At 31.3% G+C, this 15,006-nt stretch overlaps 2 protein-coding genes across 3 annotated transcripts; both read right to left on the minus strand.

The window, feature by feature from the left end:
• Window positions 1-7,821: 7,821 nt before the first annotated feature.
• Window positions 7,822-11,897, minus strand: LOC105775015 (uncharacterized). Of its 2 annotated transcripts, XR_008190166.1 has the most exons (3): window positions 10,596-11,897; window positions 10,064-10,253; window positions 7,822-8,199 (listed from the first exon to the last, which is right to left on the minus strand). XR_008190166.1 is itself a non-coding variant. In XM_012597560.2 (2 exons), exon 1 carries the CDS (start codon window positions 11,491-11,493, stop codon window positions 10,597-10,599), a length of 897 nt encoding a protein of 298 aa, XP_012453014.1. In that variant the 5' UTR covers window positions 11,494-11,895; the 3' UTR covers window positions 7,822-8,199; window position 10,596. The 2 variants fall into 2 exon arrangements, 1 of the variants encoding a protein (XP_012453014.1); XM_012597560.2 differs by lacking the exon at window positions 10,064-10,253 and having other exon boundaries at window positions 10,596-11,895.
• Window positions 11,898-14,007: 2,110 nt separating this feature from the next.
• Window positions 14,008-14,910, minus strand: LOC105778414 (uncharacterized). Its single transcript, XM_012602106.2, has one exon. It carries the CDS (start codon window positions 14,908-14,910, stop codon window positions 14,008-14,010), a length of 903 nt encoding a protein of 300 aa, XP_012457560.1.
• Window positions 14,911-15,006: the final 96 nt, after the last annotated feature.

The following is a 15,006-nucleotide window of genomic DNA, read 5'->3' on the forward strand; positions in this document are numbered from 1 at the left end:
TTGGGCCTTACACATGCACTTCAACACGTATGACAGAAGATCATTGAAAACTTGACTCCAAAACTATCTGTACGTGCATCATGCCAATGGTGAAAGACATGTCGACCATTAAAGTTTCGGTACTGATTGCTGAAATACAAGCACGATTCCAGTATCGAGTATCATACTGGAAGGCATAGATAGCTAAACAGATGGCAATTGAGCAATTGTACAGAGATTTTGATGCATCGTACAATGAGTTACAGGGATGGATAGCCGTTATGAGGGAACACGTGCCGGGGACTGTAATTGAGTTGCAGACACGACCCTATTAGGGCCGGATGACCAACTACAATCGAGAAAAAGAATTTTCCATCGGATGTTCTGGACGTTTGATCAATTTGTGCGCGCATTTCCCCACTGAAAACCGTTTGTGCAAGTAGATGGAACCTGACTATATGAAAAATACACACAGATCCTACTTCTTGCAGTTGCTCAAGACGGCAACAGGAACGTGCTCCCGATAGCATTTGCCATCGTCGATAAAGAGAACATGGAATCGTGGGAGTTCTTCCTTACCAACCTGCGGAGGTATGTTATTAGCAACAATAATATTTGCATCATCTCCGATAGAGGGAAAGGATTAATTGCAGCCATTAGGCGTTCCGGTGTAACATGGAGATCTGTTTACTGCATCCGACACATGACAACTAACTTCCGGCGAGATTATAAGAATACAGACTGGAAGAGACAAGTTGTGAGAATGGGTAAAGAATTACCTTATCTTTTGAATATGCGGTACGGACCCTGACATTATTAAATTAGCAAAATAGTTAATACAATATAATTTAATTAAGCAAATAACATGAGTATCAAATAAAAATTTTATTACCATCTCATTAATAGTACTTGATATGTGATTATTATTATTAATCAAAGAACTCATTTCTGCAAATCTGCAATTAAAAAATGTATTCATTTAATTTGTTTCAAAAAATCAATAAAAGCTGTTAAATAAATAAAAATCAAATAAAATTACATTATATAAAAATTAAATGAGTTAACAAACAACTATATGATTAAAAGAGTCAGTTATAATTAAACTTTTAATGAAATGATTTTTAATCTTTTTATAAACTTATATGTTAAACTCACCAAATACTAAACTAAACACAACAATTTATAACTTAATCCTATCCGACGGTAGCGACCGCTTTTTACCCGTTAACCATATTTTTACTGTATAAATATTTTAAATATTTTAATAAAAATAAAAAATTTTAATATTTTATTTAAACAAAAGAATAATTTTAATATAAAAAATTGATTCGCGCCTGTTAGATAGGCGCGATTAAAAAAATATTTTTTAATATAATAATTGATTTGCGTCTGTCAGATAGGAGCGATTAATTTTTTTTTAAATTGATTCGCGCCAGTCAGATAGGCACGATTACAAAAGAACATACCATTTCGGTAATTAATCTATCTGACAACCTATTTCAATATTTAATTTTTCTTTAATATATTGGGGTAAAAAACCCCAAGTTGATATAAAAAAAATTAAATGACCTAACAGCAACTATGTTCATATTATATAAAAATTAAATAAGTTAACAACAACTATATGATTAAAAGAGTCAGTTATAATTAAACTTTTAATAAAATGATTTTTAATTTTTTATAAACTTATATGTTAAACTCACCAAATACTAAACTAAACACTACAATTTATAACTTAATCCTAAATTACTAATAAATTAATTTTAAAATAATTACAAACATAAAAATTTATAACATAATCCTAAATTAATAACAAATTAATTTTAAAATAATTATAAAAAGCAAAAAAATTACAATATTCATACAAAATACTAATCCAAAACTATAAACACTAAACATAAATAATTTATAATTAATAATTAATAACAAAAAAATCACAATATCTTAATTAAACTCCTTAAATTATAAACAAAATTATTTACTAAAATAATACATTATCTTTTTTCTTTCTTTCTTCTTCTTCTTCTCTTCTTCTCCTTTCTCTCTTTTCTTTCTCTCTTCCGTTCATGCAAGGGGTTTGGGACCATATTGGGGACCATACTTATAGGCCACAAAATGGTGGTGTTGAAGGGACAACACCATGCTGGTGTTACAGGGGCGGGCAGCAGTGTAGCAAAGCTGCCATGGTCATTGGCGCCTCCCTATGAGGCGCAATTAGTGGCGCCTATCTGACAGGCGCCACCCCAAAACCCGTTTTTCACCCGTATTTTAATCCGTATTTATATTTAAATATTTTTAATAAAAATAAAAAAATATTTTATTCAAACCAAAAAAAAATTAATATAAAATATTCATTGGCGCCTATCAGATAGGCTCCATTAAAAAAATACCATTTCGATAATTAATCTATCTAACAACCTATTTCAGTATTAAATTTTTTTAATTTATATCTGTAAAAAACCCCAAATTCTACTTACCTAAATCCTTTTCTCATGCTATATACAGTCTTTCAAGTATAGCACCTACTTCAATACGAAAAATTATTTTCTTGCTTACCACCATAAAAAACCCACATAACCATCTTGCTTTCTATTCAACTTTCTATTTCTTTTTGTATCAATATAATGGGATTTTCTAATATTAATACTCTTAAGAGGGATTACATTATATATATATTATCAAGAAAAATATTAATAATATTTGGATTGAGTTGAAATAAAGTCAATTTACTAGACGTGTTATATATTCCGTGTATTTGTGGTTTCTTATTGTGATTATTATTATTTTAAGTTGAATATATAATATATTGATCCAACCAACCAACCAACATATAATAAAAAAGTTAATATTTCATACATTTATGTGTATAATTTTATATATTTAATGTCTCGTTTGATTATTATGGGAGGAAATAGTTAGACATAAAATAAAAAATTATTAGTCATATGAATAATAACTCTTATAAAAATAAGACTTCTTCAAAATAAGCGAAAAATTTTCTTTCTCTTTGATAAAAATAAATCATAAGAGAGGGTAAATATTACAAATTGAATTAGTTTATTGCTAACCCATATATTAAAACATGCATAAAATTAATACTCCTACCAAATGTTTATCCCACGTCATTAAAAATAAAGTTAAATAAGTTTAATTTAATTTTAAAATTTGCTAATGATATGTCATTATTCGATCCATTGGTAGATAAAATTATAATTATTAGTTTACCATTGCATTAAAAAAATTTTTTTTACCGATTGAGTCTTAGTTCGATTGGTATTGCAAGAGAACGTGGATTCGATTGCGCTGAAGCGCATTTTCCTCTTATTTAAAGGTTGAAGAGGGGCTATAAGTAATTCTAAATATCATATCAAAAAGAGCAGATATGATAAGAACTCATAATTAGATTAATGTTCAAATAATAATAATTTTTTTAAAAATAATATATTTTAACTTTAAATTTTTAATATTATTTAGTCTGTTCAAGAAAGGTTTTGGGTTGTTGGCACCACAAACATATATACGTTTGGCTTTCAGACAAAAGAGGTATTTTTTTTAACAATCTGTTCTTTTTGACATAATGTATAGAACTACCCATAAGCCCTCCTCAACCCATAAATAGGAGGATAATGCGCTTCAACGTACTCAAACCCACGTACTCCTGCATTGACAACAATACCCATACCAATCGAACTAAAACTCAATTAACATAAAAGAGGTCTTTAAAAGTATTTATATGAGGTGTTTTTGAATTTTAACTTATGAGTTTTGAAGTAAAATTATTAAAGTATTTTTAAATAATATAGGTACAAGTGACCAAGTTTTGGAGGTAAAATATACATTAATTCTTTATGTTAATTACTTAAAAGATATTTAAAATTTATATTAAATTATATTTCTTATGCCATATATTAAATTATTTAAGTATTTCATGTGTTATTAGTTTTACAAATAATTTATATTAATTATTTAAAAGTATTTAAAATTTATATTTTATGATAATTTAAATTAATTTATTTTTAATTTCCACCATGATATCTAAAATAAATATTTTAAATTTTGGATATTGTAGGATGATTCTTATATATTATAACAACAATTGAGATTTATACTTGAAATTTTTTAAAACTTCCAAATTTAAAAACTATAGTATATTAATAATATTATTAAGTAGTTAGATTTAAATCATATTTTAATAAAATTTACAAATGTAGTATCATTTATTAGAGATTATTTTATTTAATAAAATATTATTAATAATTTTTATGTAAAAATTAAACATTTTATTGAAATAATAGAATTAATTTTACTAAAATTTACAATAGATGGTTAAAGAGAACTGGTTTAATTAGTAAAGAGTATACTCCATACTTAATCATTGTTATTGTTATAAAGGTAAAAATAAAACATAAAAATTTTGTTATGAAAAATAGCCAACATGCACAATTAATTGAATTTAATTTTTAAGAAAATGTAAAATATAATATTTATAAAATTATAAATTTTATAATTATTTCCGATATTTTTAAAAAATATTTAAAAAGTATAAAAATTGAAAAAACGTTTTTCAAATATTTTTTAAAATTTGGAAACAAATTAATAATTTTTAGAATATTATATAATATTTGTAGAAGCTCAAATTTGCCCGGGCCCTACCAAATAAACCAAACCATACCAGAAATAAAAACAGTCTATAAGTCCAAGTACAACGGGCCTGATACGACCCAAATCAAAAACCAGCCCAATAACCAAAATCCTAGTAGCCCACTAGACCTAAAACAAAAAAAAACCTAGCAGAAAACAGAAGAACCCTAGGCGCCGCTCCTAAGGTCTTCTGACCTTTGGTCTTCTGCCCACCTGCTCTGCCAGCAACCACCGCCAACTGCCACTGTCATCTCCACCCACGTGCGCCCACGCCTGCAAGGACAGAAAAGAAACATCAGCAAGTAAAATAGACTAAAAAAATTCATGTAAATCGGCTATAAAGCCAACAAAAAATCTTTGTAAGAGGGTCCGATTTTTTAAAACAATATTGAAGAAATAGAAAAAAAATCAGTTTAAAGGTGATATTTTTAGTCTTTTTTTTCTGCAATTAGATCCGGTTTTTTTACTCTTTCTTTTCATTCACAGTTAATAGGTTTAAAGTAATAAAACGAAACTTACCTGAACGCCGCATCTGAGTTGTCGCCGGAGTCCTTCGGGTAACCGAAAATGGACGGGGATGGCGGTTTTTGGGGGTTTTTCTCTCGGCTTTGGGGATAGGAGGGCCCGATCTACGAAAGGCCTTTGCGACGGGGTAAAAAAACCGACCTTTCGCCTTCTGACCACCGCATACGGCGGCGCCGGCGCCGAATGGCGCGATGGCCTGCGGCCGGGCCCCTTGGCCGGAAAGGAGAGGGCTGGGGAGAGGTTTTGAAGTTTTTTTGTTTTAAACAGAAAAGAATGATGAAATAAAAAAAAACAAAAACAAACTTAAATAGACACCTTAAACGACGTCGTTTAGGACTGGCTTCAATAGTCCCAAAACGGCGTCGTTTTGACATGGATCAAGCCGACCCGACTCGACCCGATGAAGGTCCGCGTGTTTCCATACCTAAGGGTCTATTTACGATTTTGGTCCTTCTGAGTTTATTTTCTTTTAAATTGACTCCTTTTGTTCAATATTATTGTCTTTTAATTCAACCCTGAACTTTCGTGTGTTTTTTCGATTTCGTCCCCGACCCCCTCGCGCACTGTGCAACGTACATGTGTCCTGATAAGGGTTTTATTACTCATTTGGTCCTGGGAATTTACGCGCATTTCTATTTTGGTCTTTCTTGTTTGTTTTATTGTAGTTTTTATCCTATAATTTCATTTTGCTCTCGATTTCGTCCTATGTTTTGTTTATCGTTTAATCTAAATTTTTTAAGACTCTTATTATTATTAAACTAACTATTATTATGGTTATCTTTGTTATTATTATTATTATTATTTTTACTATGGTTTACGTACCCATATCATTTAACTTTATATATATATGTACATACCTTTTTATATATACGCATGTACCCATTTATATATATATATTTTATATTCTATAATTTATATATACATTTAGATCTATATATATTTTCCTTACGAATACACATATATTAATATCTCTTCTTTTGTCCTTTTATATACACATGCGTACATATATGTATATACCTATATGAGTTTTTTTATATTTAATAACTTTAAAACATAAATATATGTAGGTCTTCATGTTTTTATAAGTATGTATATATATATATATATTTCTTATGTGCGATGCATTTTTATTTTTATTTTTATTATTTATTTATTTTACTTTTTAATCTGGGCCAATTTACCCTTTTATTATTATTTTGTTTTATCTAATGTTCATTTGTTTATTTGTTCATATGTCCATTTTATGTGTTAGTTTATTTATTTATTTATTGGTCATTATACGCATATGATGAATTTGCTTCATTTTATTTATTTATTATTTGTTTTTGCTCATATTATTTTAGTCTCATTTATTATTCCATTATGCATATAAGTACATATTTCAAAAAAGAAAAATGTTTCAAAAAAGGCAATGTTTTGCATTTGAAAATTCGAGAAAACATGCCCTAAGGTGCTGGGTGTCGTTTTTCTCGTTTAACCAAATGGCTTAATATCCTTTTAAAAATTTTACAATGAGGCAATGTTTTGCATTTGGAAATTCGAGAAAACATACCCTAAGGTGCTGGGTGTCGTTTTTCTCGTTTAACCAAATGGCTTAATATCCTTTTAAAATTTTTACAATGAGGCAATGTTTTGCGTTTGGAAATTCGAGGAACGTGCCCTAAGGTGCTGGGTTTCGATTTCTCGTTTAACCAAATTGCCAAATATCCTATTGAATTTAAATCCATGCCATTCAAGTTTTTTTAAGGATCGTATTTTAAATTTCTTCAAAGTTTTCAATCTTCGACACTAAGACATTAAGTAATCAACTAGGTACCAATTTTAGGCGTATCGAGGGTGCTAATCCTTCCTCGTGCGTAACCGACTCCCGAACCCGTTTTTCTGAATTTCGTGGACCAAACTTGTTGTTTTAATAAAATCAAACCTTTTATTAAAAATAACCACTTTTCGGGTGATCCAATCACACCTTATCAAAAAAGATTGGTGGCGACTTCCGTTTTCGTTTTTATTTTTCAAAACCCAAGTCGACCCCGTTTTCCATCTAAAAAAATAGTGTCAACAATATTTTTTTGAATTTTTAAAACGCACGTAGATTTTTTCACAATTGTATTTATTGTTTGTCCTTTCTACAACCTTTTCAAACAAAAAAGGTTAAAGTAATATTCAATTGTTTTTATTTACTCATTTTTTGAATAATTTATGTACTAAATTGTTCTTAAGGTGAGTTTGGATGGGCGGTGTGAGGCGGTGCGATTCATCTAGCTTATTTTTTGTCTTACGCTATAGTGTCGCTATAATATCTAATCTTACCGCCACATTAACTGTAGGTAAACGTACTGCCCATCTAAACTCACCCTTAGTTTGATAGTTTTTAGCAAAAGTAGTGAATGCTCTCATTACTTATCCTTTTCAACACACTTATTAATTAATTTATTTTGAGGAGGACTAAATTGCCATTAACCCTATAGTACAAGAACCTGTTGAATATTTAGTCCAAATATATACTTCCTTTGTCAAACTACTTAATTATAACACATCAACAAACCCTTAAATGAGAAGATAATACGTTTTAGACAATAATACCAATTGAGCTAACACTCAATCAGCCCAAATATATATATTTACGTTATAATTGGAAGAAACCTATCCCAAACGCAACCCCTGACATGTTGAACAAAGAATTAGACCGGAGTCTCTACATGTGAAACACACAAATGCAGCAAAAAAGGTTTTTTTTTTGTTGGTGTAATTGTAGTAGGCCCAAAAGAAAACACACCAGTCTTGATTTATGGATATTGGTAGACAAATTAGGGGTTTAATTATCTTCAGAGTTTCACCCTTTTTACAATGCCTTAATCCATCTTCATCATTTCTTCACCAAAAGAAAAACTAAGACTTCAAGACCTACCTTTCATCGAATCTATAATACATTAATTCATTCTCTAAGTTCAAACACTTACCATCGCATATTCATATATACACTTCCAGCAGAGACGTGTACATGTTCCCTTCTTTCTCGCCCATATATCCATCAGCCCTCCATTACAAGTTTACCTTGTCGCATTAATGAAAACTCGTTAGAATTAGCTAGTCATTCATTTTTCTAAATATAATAATATTTATATAATCCTCCTTTTCTACAAGTGAAAAACATTACAAAATTCACTAAAAAAAATGGGTTGGAAAAGGGATTATTGTTATCTAAACCCAAACCCTAATCAAATAGCATTATCCATTGGATAACCAACTAAGCTAAATTACTCAAGTGTAGTAACTTGGTTTTTCAAATGTGCGTAAGATAATGAATATTTTATATATATATATATATACTTTAGATAATTATAATATTTAATTTTTTAAATTCACAAATATTCAAAATTATACTATTCATTGCCATCTCTATACTGATGTGTAGGGTAAAATATTGGCATGAAATTCAAACCATTTTCCGGCAAAGCATCTTATAAGTCTTCACTCTTCATAGTGTATTTTGATCAAGGTCCTTGTGTATCTTAGAAAAAGAAAATGAGCAAAATGATCAGTTAAAAAATGTTTATTTCTACGGATGGACTTAATTAAATAGTGTGGTGTTAATCTAAATTATGATTTGATATTTTTAAGTAATATGACCAAGGGCGTAACTGGGGTGGTAGGGAACTCACCCTAAATGGAAAATTTTCTATTTAGGTCCTTTAAAATTTTAAATTAGTAAATATAAAATTACACTTTGACTTCTCCTAAAATAATAAATGTTTAATTTAATCTTTTAAAAATTATAAAGATATAGACTATTAAAATAGTAAAATTATATTTTTATTATCGTAAAAGTTATAATTTAATTTCGATCTCCTAATTTTTTTTTTTTGTTCTTCCCCACTGAATATGACCTCATCCATTGTAGCTTAATTAGAATAGCTGCATTTAATGGATGAAAGTGCATGAAATCCAATCAAGCTACAATGAGTTGGATGAACAGATCATATCATGTTTTAAATTAATGCCATACTGTTTATTTAAATTCACCTAAAAACACCAAAACTAAAATACCCTCTGCGCTATAATATAGTGATATTTATATATATATAATATTTTTATCGGTAAAATTATCATGGAGGCCCCTGTATTAAGAGTTAAATTATATTTTTCTTTCTCTATTTTAAAAATGGGTAAATTAGTCCTTATACATTAGATCAAAGAGAAAATTGATCCTTTATTTTGAAAATTTCATCCATTTTTACCGTTTTAAACTGACATGAATGTTTCTTTAAAAAAACTAGCATAGATGACAGAATATCAGATAGTGACATGTGACATGCTATGTGTATCTCATGCTGACATACGGGAAATAGTTTTTAACGGTAGAAATTGACGAAATTTTTAACAAAAGGACTGATTTACTCTTTAATCTAATATATATTAACTAATTCATCTATTTTTCGAATAGAGGGGTAAATTCAATCTGAATCCTAAAAGAAGGGCCTCTATAATACTTTTACCCATTTTCCCAAGACAAAAAAAGAAAAAAGAAAAAAGATCAATTTCAGAAAACATAACCTAGGGGTGAGTAAATGGTTAGTCAGATCAGTTTGATCAATTTTTTATATATACGTCCTCCTGACTTTTATCATCTTCATCAATTTAACATGGATCAATTCAATCAGTTAACTACTCATAAATATATTTAAAATAATTAAAAATAATAAACATAAATTGATTAATTCAATTATACTTTTAATCGGTTTAACTTTGAAAACCCGAATTAATTGGGATTAAATTGATTTTAACCTACTTAAGCAGTCGTATTCAAAAGAATTACTGGACCAACTGTAGTATTTCCCATCCCATCTATCTGTCAAAACAAACAGCTCATCAATTTTCAGACAGCACAATACTAAATATGTTATTCTTTGAATTTTACCTGAGCTACCTAGTTTTGTCGGAAATAACTATGCTGTGTCAAAAAAAGATGGACCTGTACTTTGTCATTGGGCAGTTTTCATTCCACCTGTCTCCTAATCATCCTCATAAAAATAAATAATAAATAAGCTTGTACTTTGTCCCCAGCTGCCACCAAATCCTGCCTTGCTAACCTAACTTCTATAAAGTTCCTAAAAAAAAAACCATATAACACCAAAATCCTAAGGTTTTGATTCCAATTCTTCTGAAAGAAATCAACGGTGAATATTTAACACAAAATGTTAAAGAATCATGAATTAAGAGACTGCTTTAAAGTTTATATAGTTAACAAATTATTTTCAGTTAGGTAAAAACAATCCCAACTGCATTTGATACCGTACCATTTTTTCCCATCTTAGCTTTGCTTTTTTAGTATTCATTTATATAAATTCATTACCTAGTGAAGAAAAAAAAGTCCAACATTGACTTATAATTCAACTAATTTATTTTGTTTTTTAATATTATTTTTATATTCCTTTGAATATCTCGTTTACCTTAATGGCCGAGACTGAGAGCAGACTCGACATCGAGCCGCCATGCAAAACCGCCGCCGCCGTCCATTTTCCAGGCATCACACGGCAACATTATTGTGGAACACTTGTTCCGCCACATGAACTGCAACCTTACCTTGCATGAAAATGCAGTGCAAAACGTAGGCAACTCTTGTTTAATCACAAGCCAAGCCGTTATCTCCGGCGGCAACCACCCCCCACGCCCTTCCCCCGCCATCAACATCCTCTTATATGCCCCGTTAACCCACTGAACCCTATTTAAACCGTCGGATATAAACCCTGGACACGTGTCGGCCTCAAGATTCTTCATCTTTTCGACGTCAGTACTTCCTAGCTCTCTCCCATCCATGCAAGTCTCCGTCACGCACTCCACCGTAACCCACGACTCAACCACCGTTGCCCTTTCCGTTTGACTCACCACCGCCTTCCGATCAGGCTCCTCCAAAGGAGCGATACGATTAATCCTACGGCTGTTGTTCAAGTTAAACAACGAAGGTAGATCTTGATTATTTTCCTCCAAAACTACACCGTTTTCATCGTTAATTGATCCAATTGCTTCAGTTTTCTCTGGTAATAACTGCAAAGTAACAACCTTTTCAGTTTTTTTTGAAGATTCTTCATGATCTGATGGTGATGATGATGATGATCTTTTCTTTCTCTTGATATTATTCTTTCGAACCCTAACGTATTTTCTTTTAGCTCTTGGCTTACAAAGCAACAAGTTTTTGTTACCAAACTGAACCCCACCGGAACCAGACTCTCCGGTCACCGGTTTCGGAGCGATTGGACGGAATCTTAGCATTATCGGATTGATGTTCACCGTCTTCTCTTGCGAATCCCATCTGTAGGTAACATACCTCCATTTCTCATCACTGTTCATCTCTTCCACGCGAGAAAACAAACCGCAGATTTTCTCAGTTTTCCCTTCTTTTTCTCTTCAAAATCTCAATCCTTCTTTTTTATTTTTTTTTCCACTCTTGAGTTTCAGTTTTATTTTCAAGGGTTTTTTTTTTATGAGAAGCATAATCATAGCTACAAATTAACACAGTGGCAACACGTGTCTAGGGCAACATAGGGCGAGTGAAGACGTTTGATTGGACGGAAGTTAAGATAGATGTAGTAATTTTTTTAATACAATTAATTGTGGTGGAAGCATTTCATTACTTAAAATAAATTATGATTTTAAGTAATGTTTTCTATCAATAAAGTTAAATATATTTGTTTTTATTTTTTAATTTTACTTAACAGCACATGATATTATTTTTGGGAATATTTTTGTGGCATTTTTAAACTATCAAATATTTTTCATAATTTGTTAGACAATTTATAATATGTGTAAATATTTTATTCTATCCATTACAGTAGACTTACCATGCAAGAACTCTCCTACATGTACATAAAAAATATTTTCAAATTCACATTTATATAAAAAAATTAATAGTAGACCTAAAAACAAGATAAAAATAAATTTAGATATAAATCTTTTTTCTCTGTAATTGAAAGCAAACAGTCCAAAACATATAGACGAGATTTTGCCTCCCTATGTAGGGAAATCAAAATAAAATAACAATAAACAGTATACTAAATGATTTTTTTTATTTTTTAATATTTTTAATTTAATGCTATCCGGAACTGAATCAAACATTTAATAATTAAAAAAATACAAGGAAGAATTTCCCGTAAAAGTAAAAGACGAATGTGGGGCCTTGGAGGTGGGGTCCGCGGTGACAACCAATAAGGAGAAGCGTTGTGTCCAGCACCTGCGGAAAGAGAAGGCACACGTGGATGCTATCTCGATAAGCGAGTTTCCTTTTTTCTCCTTATTCTTACTGTTGAGTTGAAAAAGAGAAAGAAAAGAAACTTTAAAGGGGGAGGATTCGAGAAAGTGCATACGTGGTCTGCCTTCATTAGCCTTCTATATTTACTCTCCTTACATTCTTCAACTACGCGCATTAATTTATATTCCATTTATTGAAGTTCTAAAATTTTTAAATAAATTGCATAGAAATCAAACTATAATTACGTAAAAGATGAAATTAGGGTTTCCTAACTCTTAAAATATTTACTTCTAACATATCTTCTGATTTTAAAGAATAACTTCAAAAAGGAGTGTGATATTATATAAGAATTTTAATTTTTTCTTCTTACAAATACACCATAATCCGGTGCGTGCCAAAAAAAGCGCGTGGAAGGGTTGATATAATGAAACGACAGGATGACAGTAGGAAAAGGGGTGCGTGGCGGGATTCGATAAAGACGTGGTCCTATGAGTGGAGGTTTGTGACAACATCTCATTATAAAGCCCCTCCTTTAATTGGATTTGCTGGCTTTCTCTGCTTCTTCCACCTGTTTATTTCTGTTCTCTTTAAAACCTAACTTTATCATGTATCATGAGAAGACTGCTGTAGCTGGATTTAAGATTCTCTTTCAAAAAATAATTAATTCAATTTAAGTAGATATCAAGGTTTCCTAATTCCATTTTTCTTTTTTAATTATAAATAATTGATATAATTTTTTTAAATAGCTATTATCAACTTATAAAAATCAAGATTATATATTTAAACATAATACCAAATCACAAGACTTTCTTCTAGGACACTGGGTACGTTTTCAATAAAAAAAACATTAAACGACAAAAATATTTCATTTTATCTTGAATTGTAAATGATTTCCTCAACCATATAACATCGCTTTACTCAGTTCAATCCCACGCTTGAAGGATATAATATAAATATAGATAACCAATAAATTGGCAGCCTGTAAGTTTGATTTGTCTACTAATCCTTATGATAAATTTAGGCAAAGAACAAATCTCTTTTTATCTTCTACCTATTTCACCTATATGATTTCCGGAATAGGAAAATATAAAAAGGTAAGTAGGTAAACTCATTAAAGCTATTTTATGAAGATGGTACATTGTCTTTCTTTTAAGTCTCGTTTAACTGTTGGCTTAAGATGAATATTAAAATTCCAATGCTCTTTTGGTAAAAAGAAATCCCGTCTTTTTTGCCAACAAATTTATAAACCTATTAATCTCCTTATCACAAGGACAGCAACAATATAGTTCTAACAGGCTCCTTTTCATCCTTGAAATGTTGTAGTCTAATGGTTTTATAAGCTTCATTATTGTTATCCAAAAACGTGACACATAACCCTTTTTTCCATTAGCATTTGCGTGTTGATTAAGTATTTAATCACCCCCTACAAATATTACTCATTTTAAAAATTAGAAATCTAAGATCAAATCAAAACTATATATATACACATATATGTATCAACATATTAACCCCTATTGCAAATATGTAACCATTGTTCTACACTTTCTTCCATTGCTTATGGGGCAAACAAAGAAACTTAAATTTACCTGCAGAATACAAGGATATCTTCATTATTTCTAGAGTCCCAAGCTGAGAGCAGCGTTGACGTCCAGCCGCCATGCAAGTCCGCCGGAGCTCAGCTTCCAAACGTCGCAGGGAACCGTTTTCGAGTAATTCTTACCCTTCCCATCCACGTAACGCAACCATACGCGGCACGAAAATGCACCGCAGGGAAAGGTGAGCCCGTCTTTCAACACCAACCCCACGGCGGTTGCGGCCCGTTCTTGCTCCCCGTCCTGGTCCAAGCCAACCATATTTCTATACGCTTGGTTCACCCAGAAAACCCGGTTCAGCCCGTCTGATACAAACCCGGGACACGTGTCCTTCTCGAGATTCTTCATTTTCTCCTGGTCCGTACACTTCTCCATCTCCTCCTCTTCAATGCAAGTTTCCGTCACGCTCTCCACCATCACCCACGACTCCACCACCGTCATCCTCCCCGGGTTGTGTAACCCCATCACCGCCATGTGATCTGACGCGACCATTGTTTTCAACTTCAAGCACAGCGATGGTGGATCTTGAAAACGATAATTATCACGACCTAAAGCTCGGTCCAGATCATCATCATCAACAACATCCAATGATCTTTCAACAACGATTGGTTTATTTAGATCAGCTTTCTCCGGCATCAACTGTAGAGTAACGAAACCCTTGTTTCCATCGTTATCTTCTCTAGCTCTATCCAAGATTCGTTTCTTCCTAGTATTATTTTTCTCGCAAACCCTAACGTACTTTCTCTTCTTTCTCTTGCTAGTAACATCCAAGTTCTTGCTATTAAGGATAGACTCACTGGAATCCGAATCTCCGTTCACCGGTTTTGGAGCAATCGGCCTGAATTTGAGCATTATCCGATTGATTATCGTCTTATCGTATACACCCCCGGAGCATTTTACCATGCTCCAATGATTCCCACCCTCCATTTCTCCTTTTTCCAAGAAAAAACAAACACAACAATTCTTCTCCCCCTGTTTTATCTTGAAATTTCCTTTGGGTTTTTTTTTTCTTATCGTTCAGAT

The sequence above is a fragment of the Gossypium raimondii genome, chromosome 10, assembly GCF_025698545.1.
Source record: "Gossypium raimondii isolate GPD5lz chromosome 10, ASM2569854v1, whole genome shotgun sequence".
NCBI lineage: Eukaryota > Viridiplantae > Streptophyta > Magnoliopsida > Malvales > Malvaceae > Gossypium > Gossypium raimondii.

What these genes read in the sequence shown, in the direction of transcription:
- LOC105775015 (XM_012597560.2), bottom strand. Translation starts at nt 11,493, where the DNA reads ATGAACAGTGATGAGAAATGGAGGTATGTTACCTACAGATGGGATTCG.
- LOC105778414 (XM_012602106.2), bottom strand. Translation starts at nt 14,910, where the DNA reads ATGGAGGGTGGGAATCATTGGAGCATGGTAAAATGCTCCGGGGGTGTA.